This window comes from Phoenix dactylifera, unplaced genomic scaffold (genome assembly GCF_009389715.1).
Source record: "Phoenix dactylifera cultivar Barhee BC4 unplaced genomic scaffold, palm_55x_up_171113_PBpolish2nd_filt_p 002003F, whole genome shotgun sequence".
NCBI classification, from domain to species: domain Eukaryota; kingdom Viridiplantae; phylum Streptophyta; class Magnoliopsida; order Arecales; family Arecaceae; genus Phoenix; species Phoenix dactylifera.
The window spans coordinates 1-22,876 of NW_024069282.1; the positions used below are offsets into that span (position 1 = coordinate 1).

General features: G+C 37.8%; 2 protein-coding genes and 1 pseudogene across 2 annotated transcripts; 2 read left to right on the forward strand and 1 right to left on the reverse strand.

Annotated features, from left to right (window-relative positions):
- The first annotated feature begins 7 nt into the window (after positions 1–7).
- Positions 8–2,109, forward strand: LOC120109299 (annotated as a pseudogene).
- On the forward strand, positions 1,397–8,280 carry LOC120109300 (kinesin-like protein KIN-14F). The gene is given in 16 exon segments (XM_039123050.1): positions 1,397–1,436; positions 1,566–1,670; positions 1,758–1,847; positions 2,056–2,165; positions 2,256–2,338; positions 2,425–2,520; positions 2,604–2,780; positions 2,864–2,970; positions 3,070–3,248; positions 3,448–3,609; positions 3,696–3,852; positions 3,854–3,950; positions 4,037–4,200; positions 4,315–4,470; positions 5,458–5,927; positions 7,729–8,280. Coding segments are annotated over 12 exon segments (1,968 nt in total). The 5' UTR covers positions 1,397–1,436; positions 1,566–1,670; positions 1,758–1,847; positions 2,056–2,165; positions 2,256–2,286; the 3' UTR covers positions 7,880–8,280.
- A 1,404-nt stretch (positions 8,281–9,684) lies between these two features.
- LOC120109301 (protein DEHYDRATION-INDUCED 19 homolog 2-like) lies at positions 9,685–19,361 on the reverse strand. The gene is made up of 6 exons (XM_039123051.1): positions 19,231–19,361; positions 18,944–19,063; positions 18,711–18,856; positions 16,659–16,736; positions 16,178–16,446; positions 9,685–10,200 (listed from the first exon to the last, which is right to left on the reverse strand). The coding sequence occupies exons 2-6, from the start codon at positions 19,014–19,016 to the stop codon at positions 10,098–10,100; spliced, it is 669 nt and encodes a 222-aa protein (XP_038978979.1). The 5' UTR covers positions 19,017–19,063; positions 19,231–19,361; the 3' UTR covers positions 9,685–10,097.
- Between the last annotated feature and the right edge of the window lie 3,515 nt (positions 19,362–22,876).

The following is a 22,876-nucleotide window of genomic DNA, read 5'->3' on the forward strand; positions in this document are numbered from 1 at the left end:
TGAGGCAGCCGGTTGGCTGAGGAAATGGTTGGGGTCATTGGTGGTGCTAAAGATTTGCCGGAAGAGCCTTCTGAGGAGGAATTCAGGATTGGCTTGAGAAATGGGATAATTCTTTGCAATGCGCTCAACAAGGTTCAACCTGGTGCAGTGCCAAAGGTTGGTTCCAACTTCCAGGACAGGGGCATAATAGATTATTGCTATACTTCTTTTTCTACCTTTTATTTGATTCTTCTCATTGTTTCCTGATGATATGATTTGTATCCCTTAATGATTAGTATACTTCTTTTTTACCCTTTTATTTGATTTTTCTAGTTGCTTCTTAATGATCTCATTTGTATCTCTTAATGATTATTGTGTTCAGGTGGTAGAAGCTCCTGCAGATTTTGCTGTGCTCCCAGATGGAGCAGCTTTGTCAGCATATCAGTACTTTGAAAACTTGAGGAACTTCCTTTGTGCACTCGAAGAGATGGGTCTCCCCACATTCGAGGCATCTGATCTAGAGAAGGTGGACTTCTAATTTTTAAGCTAATCAGTAGCATTTGTTGTCCTTCTGTTTAAATTATGAACTTCAAAACAGCGATACGCTTCTGTTGTTCCAATACAAAAAGATAAGTGACCTTTTATTTTCTCATCTCAGTCAATGGTATTGCATTCTTTAATATTGGTTAGCAGTTCCCATTTATTCTTAAACTGCATGATAATAGGAACTTCTTTTTTATACAGATATCCACCTAACTTCTCTTTTGAAAATGGGAAAAAAAAATATGCCTGCTTTATTCTATTTTATTTTGTTGGTCTCCAAACATGATCTTCATGTTTTCCTTTATTCTCTGGATGGAATTACAGGGAGGTAAGGGGCACAAGGGTTGTCAACAGTGTCCTAGCTCTTAAGTCCTACCACGAATGCAAACAAACAGGCAGAAATTATTCCTGGAAATATGGTGGAATATTGAAACCTGCCAGCTCAGGGAATATTTCGTAAGGAAAAACTCAGAACCTTTCATGAATTCCTTGTCTAGGACCCTATCAGGTGACAAATTCCAGGATGGCTTATCACTGGAGCCAGAACTTAAGTGTTGACTTTTCAATAGAATCCTCTGAAATGGTTGGTAAACTGAATCTTTCTGGATTTATTGCACTAATTTGTTCATACCCAGCTCAGCTAAGCAATGTCTGGTGGGTTCCACAGACAACTTCGCATTCGCTGAATATGCTTGTCCGTACAATTTTATCAGATAAGAAGCCTGAAGAAGTTCCATCTGTAAGGATATGCTTGTCAGTTATTTGGTTGAACCTTATCAGTGGATGCGAAGGAAACAACATACCTTGCACTTTTTTGGATGAAAACTATTTATCTCTTTTGTAGTTGTGGAATCGATGTTAGGGTAAAGTCATGAAAAGAATTTGAACGCCGTATTGCAAGCCAAAATGAGATGGTAGGCTCTTAATTGCATTTTGTGTTATTTATTTGTAATTCAATTTGAGAGCATGTTTTTATACTTTTTTGACAATTTGAGCTCCATTGATAACCACATTTACCTATACTGATCCTGCTAACTTGACAGGTGAAAACAACTATGAGGGATCTGGCAGATGGTAATATATCCAATGGTTGCCTCTCCAAACCGGATGTTTGGACAGAGGACTTATCTGCTTCTGATGAAACAAAGGTACTTTTGGATCTTTACTTCAAGAAATACATCAGCTTGATGCTTAATTATGGAAAATATAATTGGATCTGATGCAATTAATCGTAGGCTTGGACTGCTGACAAGACTGATAACAATAATTCCTTCTCTGAACCGAATGTTTTAACGGAGGTCTCTTCTATTTCTAATGAAACAAAGGTACGGTCTGGATCTGTGCTCCGCAAAGCTTGAATATGCGAAGTAGTAATTCAATTTCAAGCTTGTCTTGAATATTTTCAGTAGTGTAGAGTGCCTTCTGGAATAATTTTTCATCATATGTTAGATATCAATGTGGCTATTGACAGCTATGTATCTAGATGAATTTGGATGTAATTTTAAATATTCAGTTTATTTTATTGTGTATTAGATGGAGAAAGGCAGAGAACATTCATGTGAGCTCGAAAAGATGAAGATGCTCTAAATGGGAGGGTCCTAAAGCAACACAAGATCATTTATCGACAACAAAGAGAGATTCAGGTATAATCTGCTGCAATATTGTTCTCTTGAAGACAGCTTTGATGATTAGATCTTTTTATCTATATTGATACTTGACAATGCTCTCTACAGGAACTGAAACATACTCTTCACAGGACTAAAGATGGTATATAAGTTCATGAAATCACAGTACTCTGAAGAGTTTAGCAATCTTGGTAATATTGGGCATGATGTTCATGTCTTTATTGGTCGTTGGATTTTGTTGAACCTAGTCTCATGGCTATTTTTCTTTTCATAATAGGCAAGCATTTGCAGATCCTTGCTCATGCTGCTTCAGGTTATCATAAAGTTCTTGAGGAAAATAGAAAGTTATACAATCAAGTACAAGATCTTAAAGGTGACATTGCCAGCATCTTAACTATCATATTTTCTTTATAAAACATTGGATTGCTATACTCAATTTATTTTATTCTTTATTAGGAAATATTAGGGTCTACTGCCGTGTGAGACCTTTCCTTCCTGGACAATTTAGTAGCATGAGCGCAGTCAGTCATATTGATGATGGAAATATTACAGTCATCACCCCTGCAAAGTACTGCAAAGAAGGGCATAAATCTTTTACCTTCAACAAAGTCTTTGGCCCAACTGCAACTCAAGGTTTTTGAACTCATGTTTGTTTCTAGTTAGACATGCCGTATTATATTCCTCAACTACTGAGCACTCTTCTTCAATCAATGCAGAAGAGGTCTTTTCAGATACCCAACCTCTTATTCGTTCAGTTCTTGATGGTTACAATGTCTGTATTTTTGCATATGGCCAAACTGGATCAGGAAAAACTTATACAATGGTGAGGATTGATAAAACCCTTACCCTGAGCATTAAAAGTACATGAAACTTTGAGCGTAAAAATGGATATTGATTGATTTAATTTAATTCTGTCATGCAGAGTGGACCTAAAGAACTTACTGAGGAAGGTCTTGGTGTAAATTATAGGGCATTAAATGACCTATTTCATATCTCAGAACAGAGAAAGGACACATTTTGTTATGAAATTGCTGTTCAGATGATTGAGATATATAACGAACAAGTGAGAGATCTCCTTGCAAATGATGGTGGTAACAGAAGATATCCTTTTGAACTATCTTTTCTTTTTAATATGTAAATGCATTTATATATATTGTTTTTTCGTAAAATAGTGTCGTGTCATATCATTTACATAATTGTAAATGCTTTAGTAAATATGAGCTTCCTTTGCCGGTGCTATTCAGTCACATCCTTTCTCCACAATTTTCATACATGCTGGATTTCCTTTACATTTAAATACATTAGAAATTCGTAACAGCTCACAAAAAGGACTTAATGTACCTGATGCAAACTTGATCCCTGTTGTATCAACTTCGGATGTTATCGAATTGATGAACCTTGGTCAAAAGAATCGGGCAGTATCTTCAACAGCCATGAATGACCGTAGCAGTCGCTCTCATAGGTTTGAATTTGAGTTAATTTTCTTGTTCAAATAGCAATTAGATGTGATCACTCTTTCTTATGCACTATTGATGGATTCATTTGCAGTTGCCTAACCATTCATGTTCAAGCAAAAGACTTGACATCTGGGAATGTCCTTCGAGGATGCATGCATCTAGTTGATTTGGCAGGGAGTGAAAGAGTAGACAAGTCTGAGGTCAAAGGAGACAGGCTGAAGGAGGCACAACATATAAACAAATCTCTTTTCAGCTTTAGGAGACGTAATATCTGCCCTTGCACAAAAGAACACGCATATACCTTATAGGAATAGTAAACTCACACAATTACTCCAAGACTCTCTTGGTAAGACATGATATTTTAGACTTTATCAGACAAACTTATCTTATTGCTATCGTGATAGCATTAAATGTTCAGCTTTTACTATTCAGGTGGGCAAGCCAAAACGCTGATGTTTGTCCACATAAGCCCTGAGATGGATGCCATTGGTGAGACCTTAAGCACTCTCAAATTTGCCGAGCGGGTTGCCACTGTTGAGCTAGGTGCTGCCAAGAAGAACAAAGATAATGGAGAAGTCAAAGAGCTCAGAGAGCAGGTTTTACCTTCATTGCATTTTCTTCAGCTGCATCAGTTGATACACCCTGCACATTATTTATTTACACCGCTTTGTAGCTTTTCTTAATAATATGTTCTCCCCCCTTAATTTCAGATAGCTAGTCTTAAGGCAGCATTAGCTAGGAGAGAAGGAGAAACTCACATAAGAAGTACAATGTCCAGCCCTGATATATACAGGATGAAGTCTGGTGCAATCTCCCCATCATATCCGAGCTTCAGGCAGCCAATGGAGGATGTTGGAAACATAGAGGTAATTACACTCTTACTAACCCTTTATCTGTGATTTGGAGTTGGTAATTTCTGCATAATTAGCAGATGATAAATTGTCTATGACTGCATTTTGTGTTAATTGCAATGCATGGTGGACGACCAGTATTCAGTCAGAATGGAATGCTTAATGTTAATCTTTGTGTGCTTAACATTGCATTGATGCCATCAGTAGAGGACAAGCTACAAGATGAAAAGGAAAAATCATGATATAGAATTGACTTGACAAGCTTTTAAATATACAATGCATCTGCAATTTTTTTTTATAGAACACAAGCCAATAATAAATCTTCTATATAGAAATGGATTTTGGTTATGGATATTTGTAGAGAAAATTTCCTTTATGATCTCCATTCCGAGAGTTGAACATGTAACCATTCTCCCTGGCCTTTTAGGATCTTGGTCTAAAATCTGTGGTACTATTTCTCCTGGCTAGAAAGTGGATGTCCGCTTACTGTAATCATTTTTACAAAGGTTATGAGCCTCATAGAAACTTCCTTATCTTGGCAATTGTTTCTGATCCTACAAATTGTAGATATTTGTATACACATGAATACTAGCAGTTAAATGATAGTATCATCAGTCAGCTTAATAATTTGTGAAGAAGGTTGATTAGTTACTGCTGACAATTCCTATTGTGCATATTATCTAGCTTATCGTTCACTTGCAAATAGGTAGCAGTAAGTAGATAACTTTCTGATGAAGTTTTTCCAAATGGTTTGAGTGTAGAATATGTAATCTTTTCAGTAATTCATCAGTGCTTTTGAATGTAGACAACTTCCTGATTCCTGTTTATTTCCTTCTAAATATCGTCGTTGCTTTTATTGGTGTTCATGAAATTTAATATATAACCAGCTGTTGAGCTTGATGGTGGAAATTTTGCTGTATGACAGTGTCAATATTCAGTCTGATTGGTATTCCTGCTTCTTCTCATATTCTTTTTGTTTGCTTTTGTCTGTATCTGAGTTAGGTCCAGAGTAATTCTGCACTGATGCAAAAGGGGGCAAACTATGATATCCGAGAGTTACTGATGGAAACCAATCCTTCTCCATGGCCGGAGAGCTGTGCTGGACTCCAGAAAACAGATGACAAAGAAACAAGTTCTGGAGAATGGGTTGACAAGGTCATAATTAACAAGCATGAAGCTGTCGCTAGAGATGAAGATTTGCTAAGAGATTGGGAAGGAGATGGCACACAACTCCCTGCTTATTTTTATCAAAGATATATTCCTGATGTAAGAGTTTACAGGGATCAGCCTAGAAACCGGGCCGAGTCTGTAGCGACCGATGATTCGGATGATCTGGATTTGGCAACCAGTGATTCTTCAGAACCAGATATGTCATGGCAGTTCAATCTTCCAAAACCTAGTGCTGCAATCAATGTGGTAGAATCAAGGATTAAGAAGCCTCAAACAAAGACAATAAAGAGCCCAGATGTCAGGTAATCTATTTGTGATAAAATTACTGCCCTAATACATCCAAAATGACAGATATAAGATAGAATCTGATTTCTAATCTGAAATTGAGCATGTTCCTAACATATTGCTGTTATTGGCATGACTGAATCATTCCGAAGAAGCAGGATATAGTTTAATCTAATTCTAATGATTTTGGCTTGTACTTCATCATAGTATGGGAAGAACCTCTTCTAAAGATATAGAGCTTCCTACAAATTGCTTATTTCTTTTTTTGAATGAATAAAAATTGCTCATTTCATGTAACAGATATTTCTGCTTGTTAGGGACTCTTCTGGTTTAATCTGTTGATCTACCTCTAATAATGCAATAATGCAGATTAATATAACCTATTAATTAACCATACATTATTATCAATGGCTGCACTAGGGGACCTTGCCAGCATTCATAAATACATAATTAGGACTTCCATACATTTTTGGTTTAGATCTTCATTCCATGTTTTGATGCATTTACATAAATTTGAGCCACTTATTGGATTCTTCTCAGATCTTTATTCTATTGTGTGCCATCTCAGTTAGTTCTCTGATGCTCTAGATCCTCCACCATTGCTATTATGTTTCCTTTGCGTACTCAACTCATTCTTCTTAGCTTTTTTACCACATCATCCTCAAACAAGAGTTCTAGACCAGCACATTTTAAAAAATCAGATCAATCCATGTATCCAAGATTCGTTGAACCGATATAGGGACCCATATTGGGCAATGACCAGAATGGTATGGTTTGGGTCTGTACCGTACTACTCCGGAGCGAACTTTTTTTTTAAAAAAGAATTTTGAATTGAACTTGGCAAATGGTTTGCCAACTTCATCGTAGCAAGTCAGCAAACCATTTGCCGACTTCAATTGAAAAATGGCAACAAAATAAACAGGTCCCACGTTTCGAAATAGGGAGGGCTTCTAAACCCTCTCTCTCCTCTTTCTGAGCTGCCTCTCTCCCTCTTTCTCGGCCACTCTCTCTTTCCCTACCCCCTCCCTCTCCCTCTCTCTCCTTCCCTTCTCCTCTCTCCTTCTCTATCTCTACCTCCCTTGCTTGATTTCTCGAACTGAGGTGCGAAACCATGCCGATTCGCCCTCGGTATGGTTCAATATCTCCCGAATAGGGCGGTTCAGGGTGGTACAACGAACGCTGCATGTATCTAAATCTCAAGACTATATTTAGTGGTACAGCCTAAAATATTGTCTCAACTTCGCTCTTCTTTATTGGCAACTCATCATTAAGATAAAATACATATGGTATCATGTAGTTTCTCAGTATAATCTTAACTAATATGCTATTTTCTTTTCTAATCTACTAGGTTTAAACTATTTGATATCACTTCGAAATTCATTTCACACTGGTTAGGCTTCCCTTTTTTGCATCTTAACCACAACTTTATCTCTCGAATAGGGCGGTTCAGGGTGGTACAACGAACGCTGCATGTATCTAAATCTCAAGACTATATTTAGTGGTACAGCCTAAAATATTGTCTCAACTTCGCTCTTCTTTATTGGCAACTCATCATTGAGATAAAATACGTATGGTATCATGTAGTTTCTCAGTATAATCTTAACTAATATGCTATTTTCTTTTCTAATCTACTAGGTTTAAACTATTTGATATCACTTCGAAATTCATTTCACACTGGTTAGGCTTCCCATTTTTGCATCTTAACCACAACTTTATTTCTTAATTAATCAATTGATTTATTAATTCTGTTTGCACAATTAACTTGGAACTACAATATTCTATTATTCTAATGATTTTCTTTCCTCATCCATGCACCAGGACTTCCCTCATCCCATCTCCGTCGCGGAAAGTGTCCAATGGAGCTGGCCGAACAACCAGCCGGCCAGGGAGGAATCCCGTTTCCGGTGGCATCGGTGGAAAGCGGTCAGTTAGTGGAAAGGTAGGAAGCGGAAAGCAAAGTTTACATTAGAAAGGTGAGAGATTTTCAGGCTTTCATTTTATGACACGACACAAGAGATTGAGAGCCTTGTTCCCCATATAGTGAGTGGCAATAATTCTAGTTGCTCGTGTTTGTGTGTATGGAGAGTGATCTTGATCGGCGCCTAAGAGGAGGATTGTCTCACCCTTCTGCTTTGCTTTCAAGCTGGTCGAGAAGTGTCCGTAATCCATAACTCACTTCATTGTTTGTACCATTTACGCTTCAGGAAGAAAAGAATATTGATGAAGGAATACAAAAAAGAGGAAAAAGGGAAGCAAAAGTCTGAAACTCGGGTGTAATGTTTATAAGAAGGCTAATGACTACAAATTTTTTCCCCATGGCATTTCTATTTTCGAGTTATGTGATCTTTATGTTCGACTCAAGTTCCTAAACCCATATTCTTCTGTAGTTTTACTTAATTCTCATCGAACTGCTTTGGTTCAGTTCCAAATTAAAGACTAAAGAACCTAGGATAATCCAAGAGGCCATTATATAAAACCAAGCCAGAACAACACACCTCCGATCCCACAGTTATTATCACTTCAAAGATAGACTTCTTTCATACATCAACAGCAAGGAGTATGTCCAGATTATGAAGTAGATGCACGATCGTTCACCATTTAAGTTACCCTAGCTTTTACCTTTCATATGCTGGCTATCAGTACATTATGTGGGGCCTGAGTAGACTCATTAGCAGGTCATCAAAAAATTGGACAGATGAGATAACAGAGCAAACTTGTTATTGGAGTCAATGCTCTGGCCGTGGCAAAACTAGAAAGTAGAAACATCATAGCTTTGGAAAAAATGCTAATAAAAGCCTGCACTCTGGAGCTGAATTCAGGCAGATGTCAAACATAGCCTTCCAAAAAATGCTAATAAAGACGCATCTAGAAACATCAGCAAGGTGTAGAATATATCAATGGGGATGGCAACTACCCAAACATTGTAAGTCTGGTTTTATCATGATTTGATCTGAGCCATCAAGTTAGTCCTATTGAAAATTTTATATTGACTTGACCTAAATCTAGACCATCAACATTTCTATTAAGTCTGGTGCATAAAATGCAAGTGAAAATTAGCATGGATTGCCACAATCCCTCAACATTACATAGTTTAATGGACACTCCAGAGTTTGAGAGACATACTTGTAATGGTTCTATCTCAAATTAAGAATTAAACTATAGAAGATACAGTGAGAGAAGATATGGTAAAATGGTGATAACGAGGGTCTACGCTTAAGATCTACAAAGAAACTGAGGCATCAGCTACAGATCACATCAGCAAGGTAAGAGAGTAGAAGGAAATACCTACCTGACAAAATTTAAGTATATATCAACTTACCATAACTCTTTGTAAGCTCAGCATTACCATAACCACTCCAATAAAATACTATATCTATTGATTGATTCCAACTTGTTTACAAGCTCGCATGCTGTTATATCAGAAATCGATGTCGTTCAGTGCATGCACCTTAAAAACTAGACATCATGGCTAATACCTCCCCCAACAGACAATTAGCCTCAGTGAACTCTTAGTTAGCAGGCTGATGGCCTCTCCAACACCTGCAAACCAAGCTCATGTTTCAGAAATATCTCCCAAAGTAACACAAACTCTCACAACTATCTCAAACATTACACCACATATATCCAGCCAGAATATATGGTTATGTAAAATATAGCCAAACACACATTGGAATCATATGCCTGATAGGTAACATTAACACATGTAGCAAAAGGTCTGACGCAAGGGCCAGAACAATGAGCAGCTTAGTCCATTAAATCTTTTGAGCAAACGCATACTCCCTTAAAGCATACTCCATTAAATCAAGACGACAGGTCTAAAACTTTATTTTATGAAGAAACTGAAAAAAATGCTTGACCAAGCTCGATTGAATAGTTTTTTCATATATGCATAGCTATGCCCACTAAAGGGAGAATTAAGAATCCTTCCAAATCTAGATACTAATAATAGATAATTATAATACATTCCATGCTCTCCTCTCCAGAGTAATAAGGCAGGTTAAATATACACCTCCCAAATAAACCTGCTGTCCAAGTGGCCGGTGTGTCATGATAACAACAATGCAGCTGCCTGGGGACCATCTTTAGGCTTTATCATCATCACATGATCATCATCATCAGCATCATCAACATCGACAGCCGCCGCCGCCGCCGCTGCTGTTATTGTCACCAAGAATAAAAGGTTCTTTTCATATGGGATCATCAAATATCGTGGACAACACAAGCTCCCGCACAAAGTGACTCCTCCGACCTCTCTCCACTTGATCTTTCTCGGATAGAGATGGCTCAACACTGGCAGAGGGCAAACAAAGATTTAGGCAAATAAAGTAAAACTTTCTTCTACAAGTAAATTGGGTAACAAGAAGAGTGGAAAGAAAAGCCCTTTTTGCCAGGGTCTAAGCAAATAATTCAACAGTAGATAATCCAAGTTTGAACATTTCCTAAACTCTCATTCGGCACTATAATGCAAGCAAGATTTCCCATTTTCCAAGTGTTTAGCAGCTTGAAAGGTAAAATGCTAAATGCACATTAAAAAATGTCTTGACCTCTTGCAAAATCTTAAGTGCTGAGCAATGGGTCTTGCTGGTTTTGGTAACGGGAACAAGGTTTCTTTTCCCCGCTCTTGATAATGTGTGTGTGTGGTAGATTAGATACATAGGCAATTTTGGCTACAAATTAAGCAGCAGCACTCTCCCAAGTACTCCTAAGCTCCTCAACTTTGAGAAAGGTTGTATATGATCCCAGGTCTTATTAGTTTAATCTTTCATAGGATTTTATTACATCTGCACATTCTGACCAAGCAAGGTCTTTGTCAAGGTTCAATTGCCGACCACCTTTTGTCCCACAAATCCAGTTGTGAATTTGTGATATGTGGATGACTCACTTATATTTATATTTAATGACTATGACACATGAGTTAGAGGATTTGGTTTCTACCAAATCCTTATGATTCTACTTTGATTGGGGAACTGGGCTAAAATTGAATAACCACAAAAGTGAATTTAACTGAAATCAGAGCGGAGTAGCACTGGAGACAGAATGAGGGAATAACAGAGAACAGGGCTGTTCAATATAATACTCGTCTTGCTACAAGTGAAAGTTAAAACAAACATACTTGTAACCTAGATTTTAAAAACCATCAGCATGGGGAGGTATGAATGTTACGGTACCATTCTGGCAAAAAACCAGCATTGGTACCCAGCACTGTACCTGTTTTTCAGAAAACTGGTACAGACTCCGTTACCAGCTTTTAAAACCATCTGTTGCACTTTGTTGCCTAGGAAAGATGGGTAGACAACTTGCCTGATCCTGTGAAGGCCATTTTCACTTGCATTCTGTTATCATGTGTAGATGTTTAGGGCATGATAAAAGGCATTAGCATGTTGAATTGAGTCTGAATTGAGCCAATTGATAAAGAAGACAGCTCGCTATTGGTGGGTTTCAGGAGCTGATCAAGGTGTTCTAAAAGCATTAACAGAGACAGAATAATCAAAAACATCAGTGAGAAATACTAGAATGAGATATTCTACAGGGCCTGGGATGACTGGGCTCCTACAGGTAATTCTAGTGGATCTGCAGTGGTGAGATATGCTTAGGAATGTGAAACAATTTTCTTAAGGGGAAGACGAAAATGGGTAAACAAGATGATGATTTCCTATACTGCATCATATAGGTTATGTTGGACACAGAACACCAAAAGGATTGAATAATTAGAAATTAACAATCAAAAAGCCTCTTCATGTTTAAACATTGGTGTCCAAATAAATATGGAAAAATCCATTGTACAGGAACACGAGGATTCTACACTGCATGGAACACTATTCGGCTTCTAATTGACAATTGACTACACCCATAAGAAATAGTATGCTTTGTTGTAAGTTCACATTGGAAGTTCTGGTCCCATTGCCAAGAGAAAGCTGTAGTACTCCTATAAACTGCAAATAAAGTGCAGACTAAGCAAAAGGAGGCCTAAAATTCACCCTCTAATTGTTTTTAATACAACCATGACTTGACAGGGGGCAAAAGGAGTGCTTGCTTTTCCTAAAAAAAATTGATCAGCTCAAGATGGAAAGCAATAAAAAATGCTCTTTTTCTTTCTATTTTCACCACCTGTTTGTATAGTAGGGGGACTGAGGGAAAAAGATGTCTACTTGCTAGAGGACATTAATTTTGTTTTACTGCTATTCTCTTGGTCTATAAAAGTGAGCTTACCTTTTCTCTATCAAACCTTCTTAAATTTCACAACTATAACAAAGACACTACACCTGACTCCATATCCAGTCCCTTAAAAAAGGTTTCTCCAAATGAGAATGACACAGCTGGTAAAACAACAAATTCGCTAACATCATTATGAGATAAACATTCACATTCGCAATACATCCAGCTAAAGACAAATTACTCACAAGAAGCACTTTCTGCTGGTTTCTCTTATCTATTTACCATGCATGCTTCTTGCCCTAGTAATTGAAGAGCCCAAAACAAGTGCTGTAGTTCATTCATCACTCACTGAGACCTGACAATAGTAACAATCCTAGTTCAATAGCTTAAAATTCCATGTGAGTCCATCAAATGCAGAAGCTACTAGGAAAACTACACCAACACCCACATCTCATTCCTTTATATCTTCCCTGAAATATAAGCTTGCAATTATGACTGGCTGCTTCAAAATCAGAAAAGAGGAGAGGAAAAGAGAGAGAGAAGAAGAGGGGGGGGGGGGGGGGGGGGCATCTGCTTAGCTTTTTCAAAGAAAAAAGGTAAATGATCAGCCTTAGATTTCACTCTTTTTTCCCATCCTCCTTTTGCTTTCTTACTTCATGGACAAATCAGTGACAGATCTGAACCCCAGATCTGTTCCGTAGCTCCACATAACCAGACCAAGAGACATCTCATTTTATCGCTATTTAGATAGAATCTTCATACAGTAACTAGACCTTCAAATTATAGATCCCTATCATTACCTTCATCATACTTCTTTTTCATCTTACTTCATATAATCACATCTAACAGCAGGTCTTTTACCTGCTTTTTCGGGACACGTTTTACCTGTGGAAGCATGTCTTATGCATTGCCCTCGATACCTGAGTCTGTCAAGTCACTGATGTCCTTTTACCCCTAAAGCCTGAAGGACCAAGAAATCTCCTCTCCATCCCCTGTTATTTAATCCAATTTATATCAAACCTGCTGCAAAAAAGAAGGATAACAATCTGTTTCTTATAATCCATGTATTCCTAACACTGGGGCTACATCCGTTTCTTCATGAGATATTCCTGAACTCCAAATGGATAATCCAAAATCGGAGAACTATTTTGTAATAAATAGTTTCAATACCTTTGTATTCCGAAATGAAAGGCAAGCAGATGATCCATCCAACTAAGTCTAGTTTACTTATTCCACTTCCTCATAAAGTACAGGTGTCTCCTCTTCACAGCATAAACAAGGTCGGTCCAAATATCACAAAAACCAAATTATCCAACTCTACTGACACTAGTCTCCAATATGTATAAGGATAATTTTCTCAGTCTATTTTCTCAGTCTTTGGAAAAAAGCATGTGCCTGTGCACTCTGAATCCTGATTTGAACTTTCTCTCACTTTAGTTTTACTTTAGCATTGAGTCTACCCAAGAAGCTCTACCCACCGAGAGATGGAAGTTAGCCATGGAACAGACTGACCATGTTCATTAAACAGTCAGGTAACAAAATAAAAGTTCGTTTAGTCACCAAAGAACATGCAGATATATAGGGTGGACTATTTGAATCCTTTCTGTACTGTTGCAAAATTGAACAGCACATAAGTTAGTTGTTAAGTGACTTAAGGGTAGGACTGTAAATGGGGCCAGAATCAGGTCGGATCCATAGCGTATCTGCATCCAAACTTGATATGAAAAATTGAACTAGGATTTGGATTTTGGATCCATAAAAATAAGTAAACTTGAACTCACACCAAAAACTGATTAATAATCATATTCAAGTTATTTTTCTTTAGGTTCAATTCAGCACATGATTTCAGCAGGAAAACAAGCCAAGAGATAGCAATTCCCAAAACTGAAAGGACTCTTATCATAATAGCCCTCCATATAGCGAGATGCTGGCAAATTGCAGTGGAAAAGGAGCATGATATGACAAGTGAATGATTGGTTTTCCCAAAAAAAATCCAAATACTTCATAAACTATTTAAATTTCCATTTATATTCAATTTGTGAAACATCAAAACCTAAGTGTCAGCTGGGATTTTGGAACTGAAACGGCAGTGAGCGAGAGTAAGGAGAGCATGCATGAGAAAAAAAGCACAAATCCAAACATGGAAAAGGGGAGTTACGTGTTTGTGTGTGTGTAGTATGTGTATATATATTCGGGTTGTCGTATTTTCATATAGCTACGTCCAAGTTAGATCCAATAAGGAATCAGATCATCTATATAAACTCCATCTTCGATGGTCATCAACAACTTAAATTGGATCCTATAAAATAATCAGGTCGTGCAATTGAGTTTTTATATATCATTTACGTCTCTACTTAAGGGTAGCAATGACAACCATCCCCTTGATGTTGCACAATGATTTACATGAAGTTTACATGGAGCAAATACAAGCATTTGTTAGTTAAAAAGAATCAGATAAAAACAAGAAGAATAAGAATTTTCAATTTGAAGCAGGATTTTCAGGCTTTATTTGAAAAATATCAGCAAAACAATTATGGTTTTCAAGTTAAGGAAGAACCAGAATTTGTGACTCCTAAAATATTTTCCTCGAAGAACATGCACAATAAAACTATGATGATAGGATCAAAATACAGAATCTGTAATGCAACTGGAAGATCTGATAAATGATCTCATGGCACACTTAGGTGGAAAATTTATAAGCTTATCTAGTAGCAGGTTAGACATAATATTTGCTATAAGCCTGAGTAGCCAAAGGAGCCCAACAAGAGAAGTCGTCTAATGACTAGATAACTTTAACAATCCACTGATTAGGCTAGATCACAATCCCCAAAAGGACTACCATAAAATCTTCTCGAGGAAGTCAGAATCCAGATCCAGTACAGAGAATCAATACAGAATAATGGCTCAAAGAAGTCTCGAAATTATACAGCTGAACCCAAATGTAAGAGATAACATTTTCTTCTCAGCAACCTGATGAAGATGTAATATGAAAATTAGTATGCAAATACATTACAAGCAACCTTATGTTCTGCAAGTGAAAATGAAATCCCTTAATTATCTTATCCAATTCCTAGGCCAATTTAGTTTTCAAACTATATGCATGGATGGCACCTGCATAAGGGCACTTTGGTCCCTCACTCCCCCCCACCCCCAAAAAAAAAAAACAAAGAAAAAAAAAAACTGCATCCTGGAGGTTCTTATCCTTCAATTCTTTTTCCTCCTTGGGTTTATCTTCCTTATTACTTCATATTTGTTTCATCTATCAAAGCCCTCAAACTAAGTACAAATTTAAGGGCTGTAGGCATCTTCGGTCAAATCGAGATTGGTGGACCAGACCTTAAGTATGACAGCCTACAAAGTTCTCTACACAATACCATTAAAAATTAAAAGGAGATGTCACAGGCACAGTGAATGGATGCAAAATACAGAGGCACAGACAATGCAACTAGACAATTATATAATGACTGCTCCTTAATTGGATAAAATACCTCATTACCAGAATAAAACATTTACAAACCAAAAAAACATTTTCCACCTTCAACTAATAAAAAAATTCCACATATAAATGACAATTACGTGAGGACTTCACATTCAGAAAAATGTCTGACAAGTTCATATTAAATTCACTAGAAAGAATACAAACCATAGAACTAGATAATAACAACAGACTTACTAATTACGGGAAGTAATCAGAACTGACTGCACCAGAACAAGAGAGAATAATTAATTTATTTGACAGCAAGGTATGATTAGAAACTCTAACAGCATTGGTACAAACGAAGTTAAACATGTATCTGCACTATTAGAATCTAAAGCCACTTGTAAATAAGAAGTTATATTTTATCCTCTTATATACCAAATTTATATCATGCCATGTCCTTATACAAACAAATGACTCATCAGAAACAGTAGAAACTAGAAAGTAATTCTAAACCATTTTTTCTAATCATGTTACAAAAATCACAACGTTTTTAAAGTAATTATGTGGAACTCAGGGAAGTTTCAAAGGATTACAACCAACCCTCATTCAATTATTGGAGAAGCAGTGTGAATTATCAAAACAGTGAGGAAAAAGAGCATGTAATTGAGAGGAAATGCCAAAGCTTCATACCTTTCCCCTGCTTTCTCCTCTGAAGTCTTGTTAATCAAATTTCCATCATCCAAGGATTCAGGCTTTACATCTTTTGATGAATCAGCAACAGGAAAATTCAGAATGAATGATGAAAGCAATGGATCAGGCGCAGCATTCAAGGGAGCAACTGTAAAGGAAGACCCCCCAAAAAGAGATTGCAAATTCCCCCCTCGAAGATCCTTTCTCAACAAAGAGAGTGTAGAATGGGATCCTGATGAACCTTTACGGAATCTCCTCCTACGCTGCATGTTAGCTATTATTAAGGAACTCAAACCATATTACTCTATCAAACAGGACATTTGCACAAAACGAACATAGAAAAGATAGCTTGACTTAACAGTTCAGTTTGTAAAGCAGGGTTTAGAGAATAATAAGAAATTACAGTGCCACTAGATACAAAACAAAAAAGAAAAGGGAGAAACATATATAACACTCCACAATCAAAGTAAAGAAAGGATATCTTGAAGAAATTCGCATGCTGCACAGTTATGTGCCCAACCATGTCCATCCCAACCCTAGCTGCACAAACAGGACATACCTGAAAGAAGAAACAACATCCAATGCTAACAACAATAAAGTCCGCTACACATCCAAGAATTAAAAACATAAACAGACAGCAACACCATGATTGGCTAAGATTGTTATATGTGGGTTCAAAGATCCTAGCCTTTTTAACAATCATAAACAAAGAAAGGATAAGAGTAAAAAAAATTTCTTCCAATCCCTACCAACAAATAGGAAAGCAAAATAAACAAAATAACCTGAAAAAGTCATACTCTGATTAAAAGTACAACCAAATTAAAACAAAAGCAACTTTTAAAACATAGCTAACTTATACTAAAAGGTACCAGAATTTTACTTGTATTTCTGGGTTGTAAGATACATTAAAATTTGATGACTCCATACCTGAAAATTGAAACACTAAACAGCACAGGTATATATCAAATATATATGGCCTTTAATGCACAACAAGCAATATCTGATTTGATGCACACTAAAGAAGGTGATGAAGACTTTGTGGCTTCAAAATTTGTAGGTCGACTCATATAATAAAATACAATAGATCGATTAAACTTGCTTAAACTAATAGAACTGTGCTTTTTTTTCTTTTCATATAACAACATTGGAGTATAGATACCCGATGATCTCAGACATATAATTCCAGGTTTTTCAGATTTACTGTGAAGGACCTAAACCAACCCAAAATGCTTAACAGGAGCCAGAAAAAAAACATCAAACAGTTTTGGCAACACCAACATCTACTTTACTGCATTAGCATTGAAAACTCGAATGAAGCACATGCTATGCACGTCAGAAAGCACAGTAGGTTGTGTCTGTAAATTATAAATCAAAATTGAAGATAAAAACTTCATTTTTGCTGCCTTATTCACTTCCTAGTATATCTCTTCATTACAACCATCCCCCACTTTCCAGGTGCATGGCACATGATGGATATGGTCGAAAGTCCCTTTGCATTGTCCAACATATGTCCAATGATTGTTTCTGTAATATATCAGTAAGATCTAAAAGCAAAGATGCAAATCTAAAGGCCAAAAGGAAATATAGTATTTCAATGACTAACAAGAGAAATTTACTCTTTTTTTATAGAATTTTGAAAAATGATTCGTGTAGTAGTTTTTTATCCAACCATGGTTCACTAAATGCGAACATTTTTTAACTTAGAAAAGCAATCTATAAAATCCATTTCAGTTTACAGTTTAAGATTGGTCCACCCTGCTTATCCAGCAAACTCTTAAAGCAGCATGGACATGGTAGACCATCAGTGACAGCATACCAGTCCATGCTTGCTTGTCTGGACACTTCATGGCAGCTGTCAAAGAGGTGGAAAAAGACAACAAAAATTACCATATATGCCTACTCAATTTCTAACGAAGCAAGCAAGCAAGAACCACTATCGACACGATGTTATACAAGACTAACCTTGAATCCCTAATTTACCTAAAAGCTCACTATAAGCTCATGTCATAATGAAAGGGAAATATCAGAATCCATTCATAATGATTGCATACATAATTGCTTTCCAAAAAGAGCTTCGGCAGACAATGCATTCATACAGGAAATCCTAAATAATCAATTTGTCATATACGAGTGATAGAAAATTAGAACCATTCACAACCGAGCAAGGAGCTATATGACAAAATTTTTAGCATCATTGGAGAATGAGTACAGAAAATAACAAAAATCCAGCTACAGATAAATGAAAACAAGAGCTTCAGAATCAGACAACAGAAAAACCTTATAACAACCTAGCACGTAATAAATATCACTTCCAAAAACTTAAAAATCCATTTTTTCCCCTTAACTACCGTTCATTCCATCAAGAAGATGTTTCAAAATCCAACTTTTCCCAGCAAGACCCCATAAAAATCCAATTTTGATCAAATATTTACACAAAAATCCCCCCAAAAAACTCTTTTCCCCTCAATATGTGAAAACAAAAGCAGCTCTGGTGCATCTTCGAATCTCAAAAGAACCAGAAAGGAGACAATACCCCATTTTTAGCCTCAACCGAGTGCTCGTCGTCGATGTGGCAGCACAGCCCCACTATATCAAAATCCTCGGAGCAGAATGGACACGGGAACTCCGCTCTCGAGTCCTCTTCCGCTCCATCGATCTCCTCATACCCAAGGTACAGATCTACCAGCCAAAACACCCAATCAAACCCCACTCTCACAAAAGGAAACCAAAACTCACATAATCCACAACCAGATACTCAATCCTCACCAAATCGAGGCTGAACAGCGGACTGGTGGCGTTTCGAGGCGGCAGATAAGCGGCTCCATGAATCGGCCTCCATGGCTTCCTTCTCCCTCCGGTGCTGCTCCAATCCAAGGCTCAGTTCCCCTGGGAAGCGAGTACAAACCGATCAAGAAACCACCAATCCCTCGTACCCTCGTATAAATTTACAAGGGCGATACGAGAGAAGAAAAGGGGCAAAAAAGCACGGCAATGCTTCGTGGGGGAGGAAGAAGAAAAGAAGACGGTGACAGAGAGACGGATGAGAGAGATACCCGAAACCTTTTTTGCGAGAAAAAGGGGGCGAAAGAGCTCGGCAAACACTCTCGTGGGAGAAGAAGAGATAAGAAGACAGAAGACGACACTACGAGGGCCGAAGGGCACCGACCCTCGAAGCCTCCAAGGTGAGCTTTCCAGTAGTGGAATTACAAATAGTCCCGATAGCCCGCGGAACGACGATAATGCCACTAGATCTGCTGCACGTGGTGAAATATGGATCGTCCATAAGAATGTCCGCCGTTGTCCGACCGGTAGCTGATCTAAATGGTATCATTCAGCTGGGTCGGAATCCACGCGGGAAACGGTTGCTAGGATTGCACGCATAATAAACTTGGATAGGTGTGTTTATGCGGGGATCGAGATCGGACGTAGATGCGTCTGGTGATAGGTTTAGATCAAATTGGACGGCGCAAATTGTTTCCGCATAGAGCTTTTCTAGGATAACTGGTTTGCTAAACGATAGAAATATATTCCATGGTCTCGGCTTTTCGTTTCTCCTAAGATTCCCGCCCTCCTTTATTAGTGGCAGGTGTATGGTTCCCGGCATACATAAAGGACGGAAGGGAACCCAAATATTGTCTGGTCCTTGACGTTCGAACCGTGCACTGAGCGTTTCTCAACGAATTTCTCAGATGATATACGCTATCGGAATGGGAAACGCGTGGCGTTTACGAGAAACGCGTTTTCTTTCCAGTGGATCGGGCGGCAGATTTTGGTATTCGCATATTAGTTTCTATGCGCACCCTCGGAAATCAAGTTTCGTCTTTCATTCCTCGTGGTTCGCAGACACGCCACGTGGGGCGTTGAAGTGATTCCGACCCCAAGCTTGCGGTGGAAGTCATCCGCGACCATCTTTTCTAACCCTGCTACGCGGGAAGGATTGAGTATGAGCTTTTGTGCAGCATACAGCTGATTTAGCCGATAGAAATGCAGGAGGCCCGTGGGGCCGTTTGAATTGATTAGGTTACATGGGACAATTTGCTGGATGGGCTGTTCTCTGAGGTAGACATGATAGCATATCTTGTTGCAGCGTGCTGATTGTGCGGCGAGGAAGAGCCCACGTGGCACAGATGAAAAAGGTGAGGATATGTGTTCAGATTTGTGCGAGGGACTTAATACACATATGGGGGAAGCACACGGTTTGCTTCTTTGCTCGCTCGGTTAGAATTCCCGTTTAATAACCAAGAGGTCCTCAAATCGACTCTCTCAAAACATGTGTTTTAAGCCTTTTTTTTTTTTTTTTTTTTTGTGAATCTCCCTTTTCCTCCGTGTGAAAAAAGAGGACCATTTGCCTTTTTTTTTTTTTTTTTGTGGATAAATCCAAGGACAATATTTCCATTTATTTACGGATGAAATTAGGGATGCAAATGGGTCGGATAGCCCCGTGACCCGACCCAACCCAACCCGAATTTTAGGACCCGCGGGGCCGGGTTAGGCCCTAAATTTGGACCCGTTCTATTTTTCAAGTCGGATCAGGTCCACCTAATCTCGATCCGGACCCGATTAGTGAACCTCTGAAAGATAGATATTTTATTTATGATTAGTCCTTTTCTTTCCTATCCCCCATCTATCTATTTTATTTTATTTAGTTATTCACTAGAGCAATTATGATATTGAAGTCGATTCGAGGCAAGTGTTCGGATCTATTATGACATAACGATTAGGTGCCCCACGGACCCTTTTTTATCTTGGAAAATCCTTTACCGGCATGATGAAAAAACTATTTTTTTGTCCGACCTATTTTTTTTGGGTCAGTTTTTCTTTTAGAGAATGTTGCATTAATGTTTGGGACCGACTTGTTGAATTTAGAGAATATTGAATTTGAACATATGAATATAGCTTATCTAGTAAAATATCTATTTCCTTTTCCAAAAGGAATTAGGACAATAATTGCTTGATATTATTTATTATTATATCGTGAAACTTTGAATATAAAAATGCATAGATCCGGATCCGATCTGGATCCGACTCGAATGATCCGTCGGGTCAAAATTTATAGGCATGAATCCCACCCAATTCGATTTTCAACCGGATCGGATCTGGATCCAAAATTAGGATCCGAACAAAAAATCGAATTGGATCGGGGTCGCTCAGGATCCAACTTGACCCGACCCATTTGCAGCCCTACATGAAATAATGTAAAAGGCTTTGCTATGTTTTTTTTACTTAAAAAAAAGGCACAAACTTCTTCAAATTTTAGAAATTAATAAATCTTCTAACTCTAACGGAGTTTTTCCGCACCGTATATAAACTTCCTCAAACCAGTTGGATGACAATTCGAGAAAAAGTAGAACAACAACTGAGCTAAAATAGTAAGATTTATCCCCCAGAGAGAGAGAGAGAGAGAGAGGAACTTCGAGATGACTGCTTATAGAGATTAATACCTGGTGGAGTGAGGGATCGACAATGGAGGAATGAAAAGAGAGAGCCGAGACAAATAGAAGGCTTTTGTATTATGGTGTGGTGGATAAGATAACGGGACAAGGTAACGGTCATACTCAGTTGTAGTAGTTATTGAGGTGTGGGTGCATGGATTTCTAATAATTCGTTAGTGTCCCACGCATGCAACTAGCTGTATCTCTGGGCTACTAGACCTGACATACCCAAAGTTGGCATGTATTTTGAATCACATGCATGCACGTTCATTGGATGTCCCATGCATGCAATTAGCTACGTGCCTGGGCTACCATGCCCAAAGTTGAAACCAAACTTTGGATCTCAAATGAAGATCCAACCATGGGTCCAGTATGTATCTCGTGAAATTAGACCCCACCCAATAGGACATGGATGGATTTTTGATTCTAACTTGCATTATAATTGCGTGAATTGGACCTACCTCACAAATTTAGGGCTGCTCGAACCAGAAAGACTTAAACCAACCTACTTGCAGTTCTAGGTTTTAATAGATTGGATGCTCCAAATTGTACCGGTATAACTAAATTCCACGCCTTTAATATAACAAATCATAGTTCGATGTTATTGCTTGCTTAGCCAGGATTAGAACACTATGTAATGAGGAGGAAAGATATAATGGATGGGACGATATATTTAGGAATTAAGGGTGATGGAGATGGATGTTTGCTATTAAGGTGGATTAAAATAACTTTTTTATCCTTTTTTATTCAAGTGGTTGAATTGATAGCAAGAAAGGCTATGTATATTTGATTTCTTTAAATATGAGCTCTATAATAATGCATTGATTCTCCTTGTTCAAGTCATAATATCATTCATGACTATGAAAATCTTTTTTAACAAAATCTTGATACCGTAATATGCTATATTGCTTGAATGGCCGATAATTTTCTTATATTCATCTCATGTAATGTTTTGATAGATGAAATTTTAAACTCTCACAAGATTTTATATTTGTTCTTTATCTATTATAACTTGTTACACCTTAAAACAAGAATAGCAGGTTCAATGAAATTGGTTATAAGTTTATTTCATCAAAAATTATTATTAATATGTATGTGATGGGAGGCGAAATGGATCATCCTACTCACTACAGTAGGGCCACCCGATTTTAGCCAAATAAACCCCAACACCGGTTAAGCCGGGCCTCGGTCCCGCTAAGAGTCAATCCGAGCTCGAACTTCGTCGAGGGCTCAGCCGACCTTAGACAGGTCTCTTCGCTGCTACAAT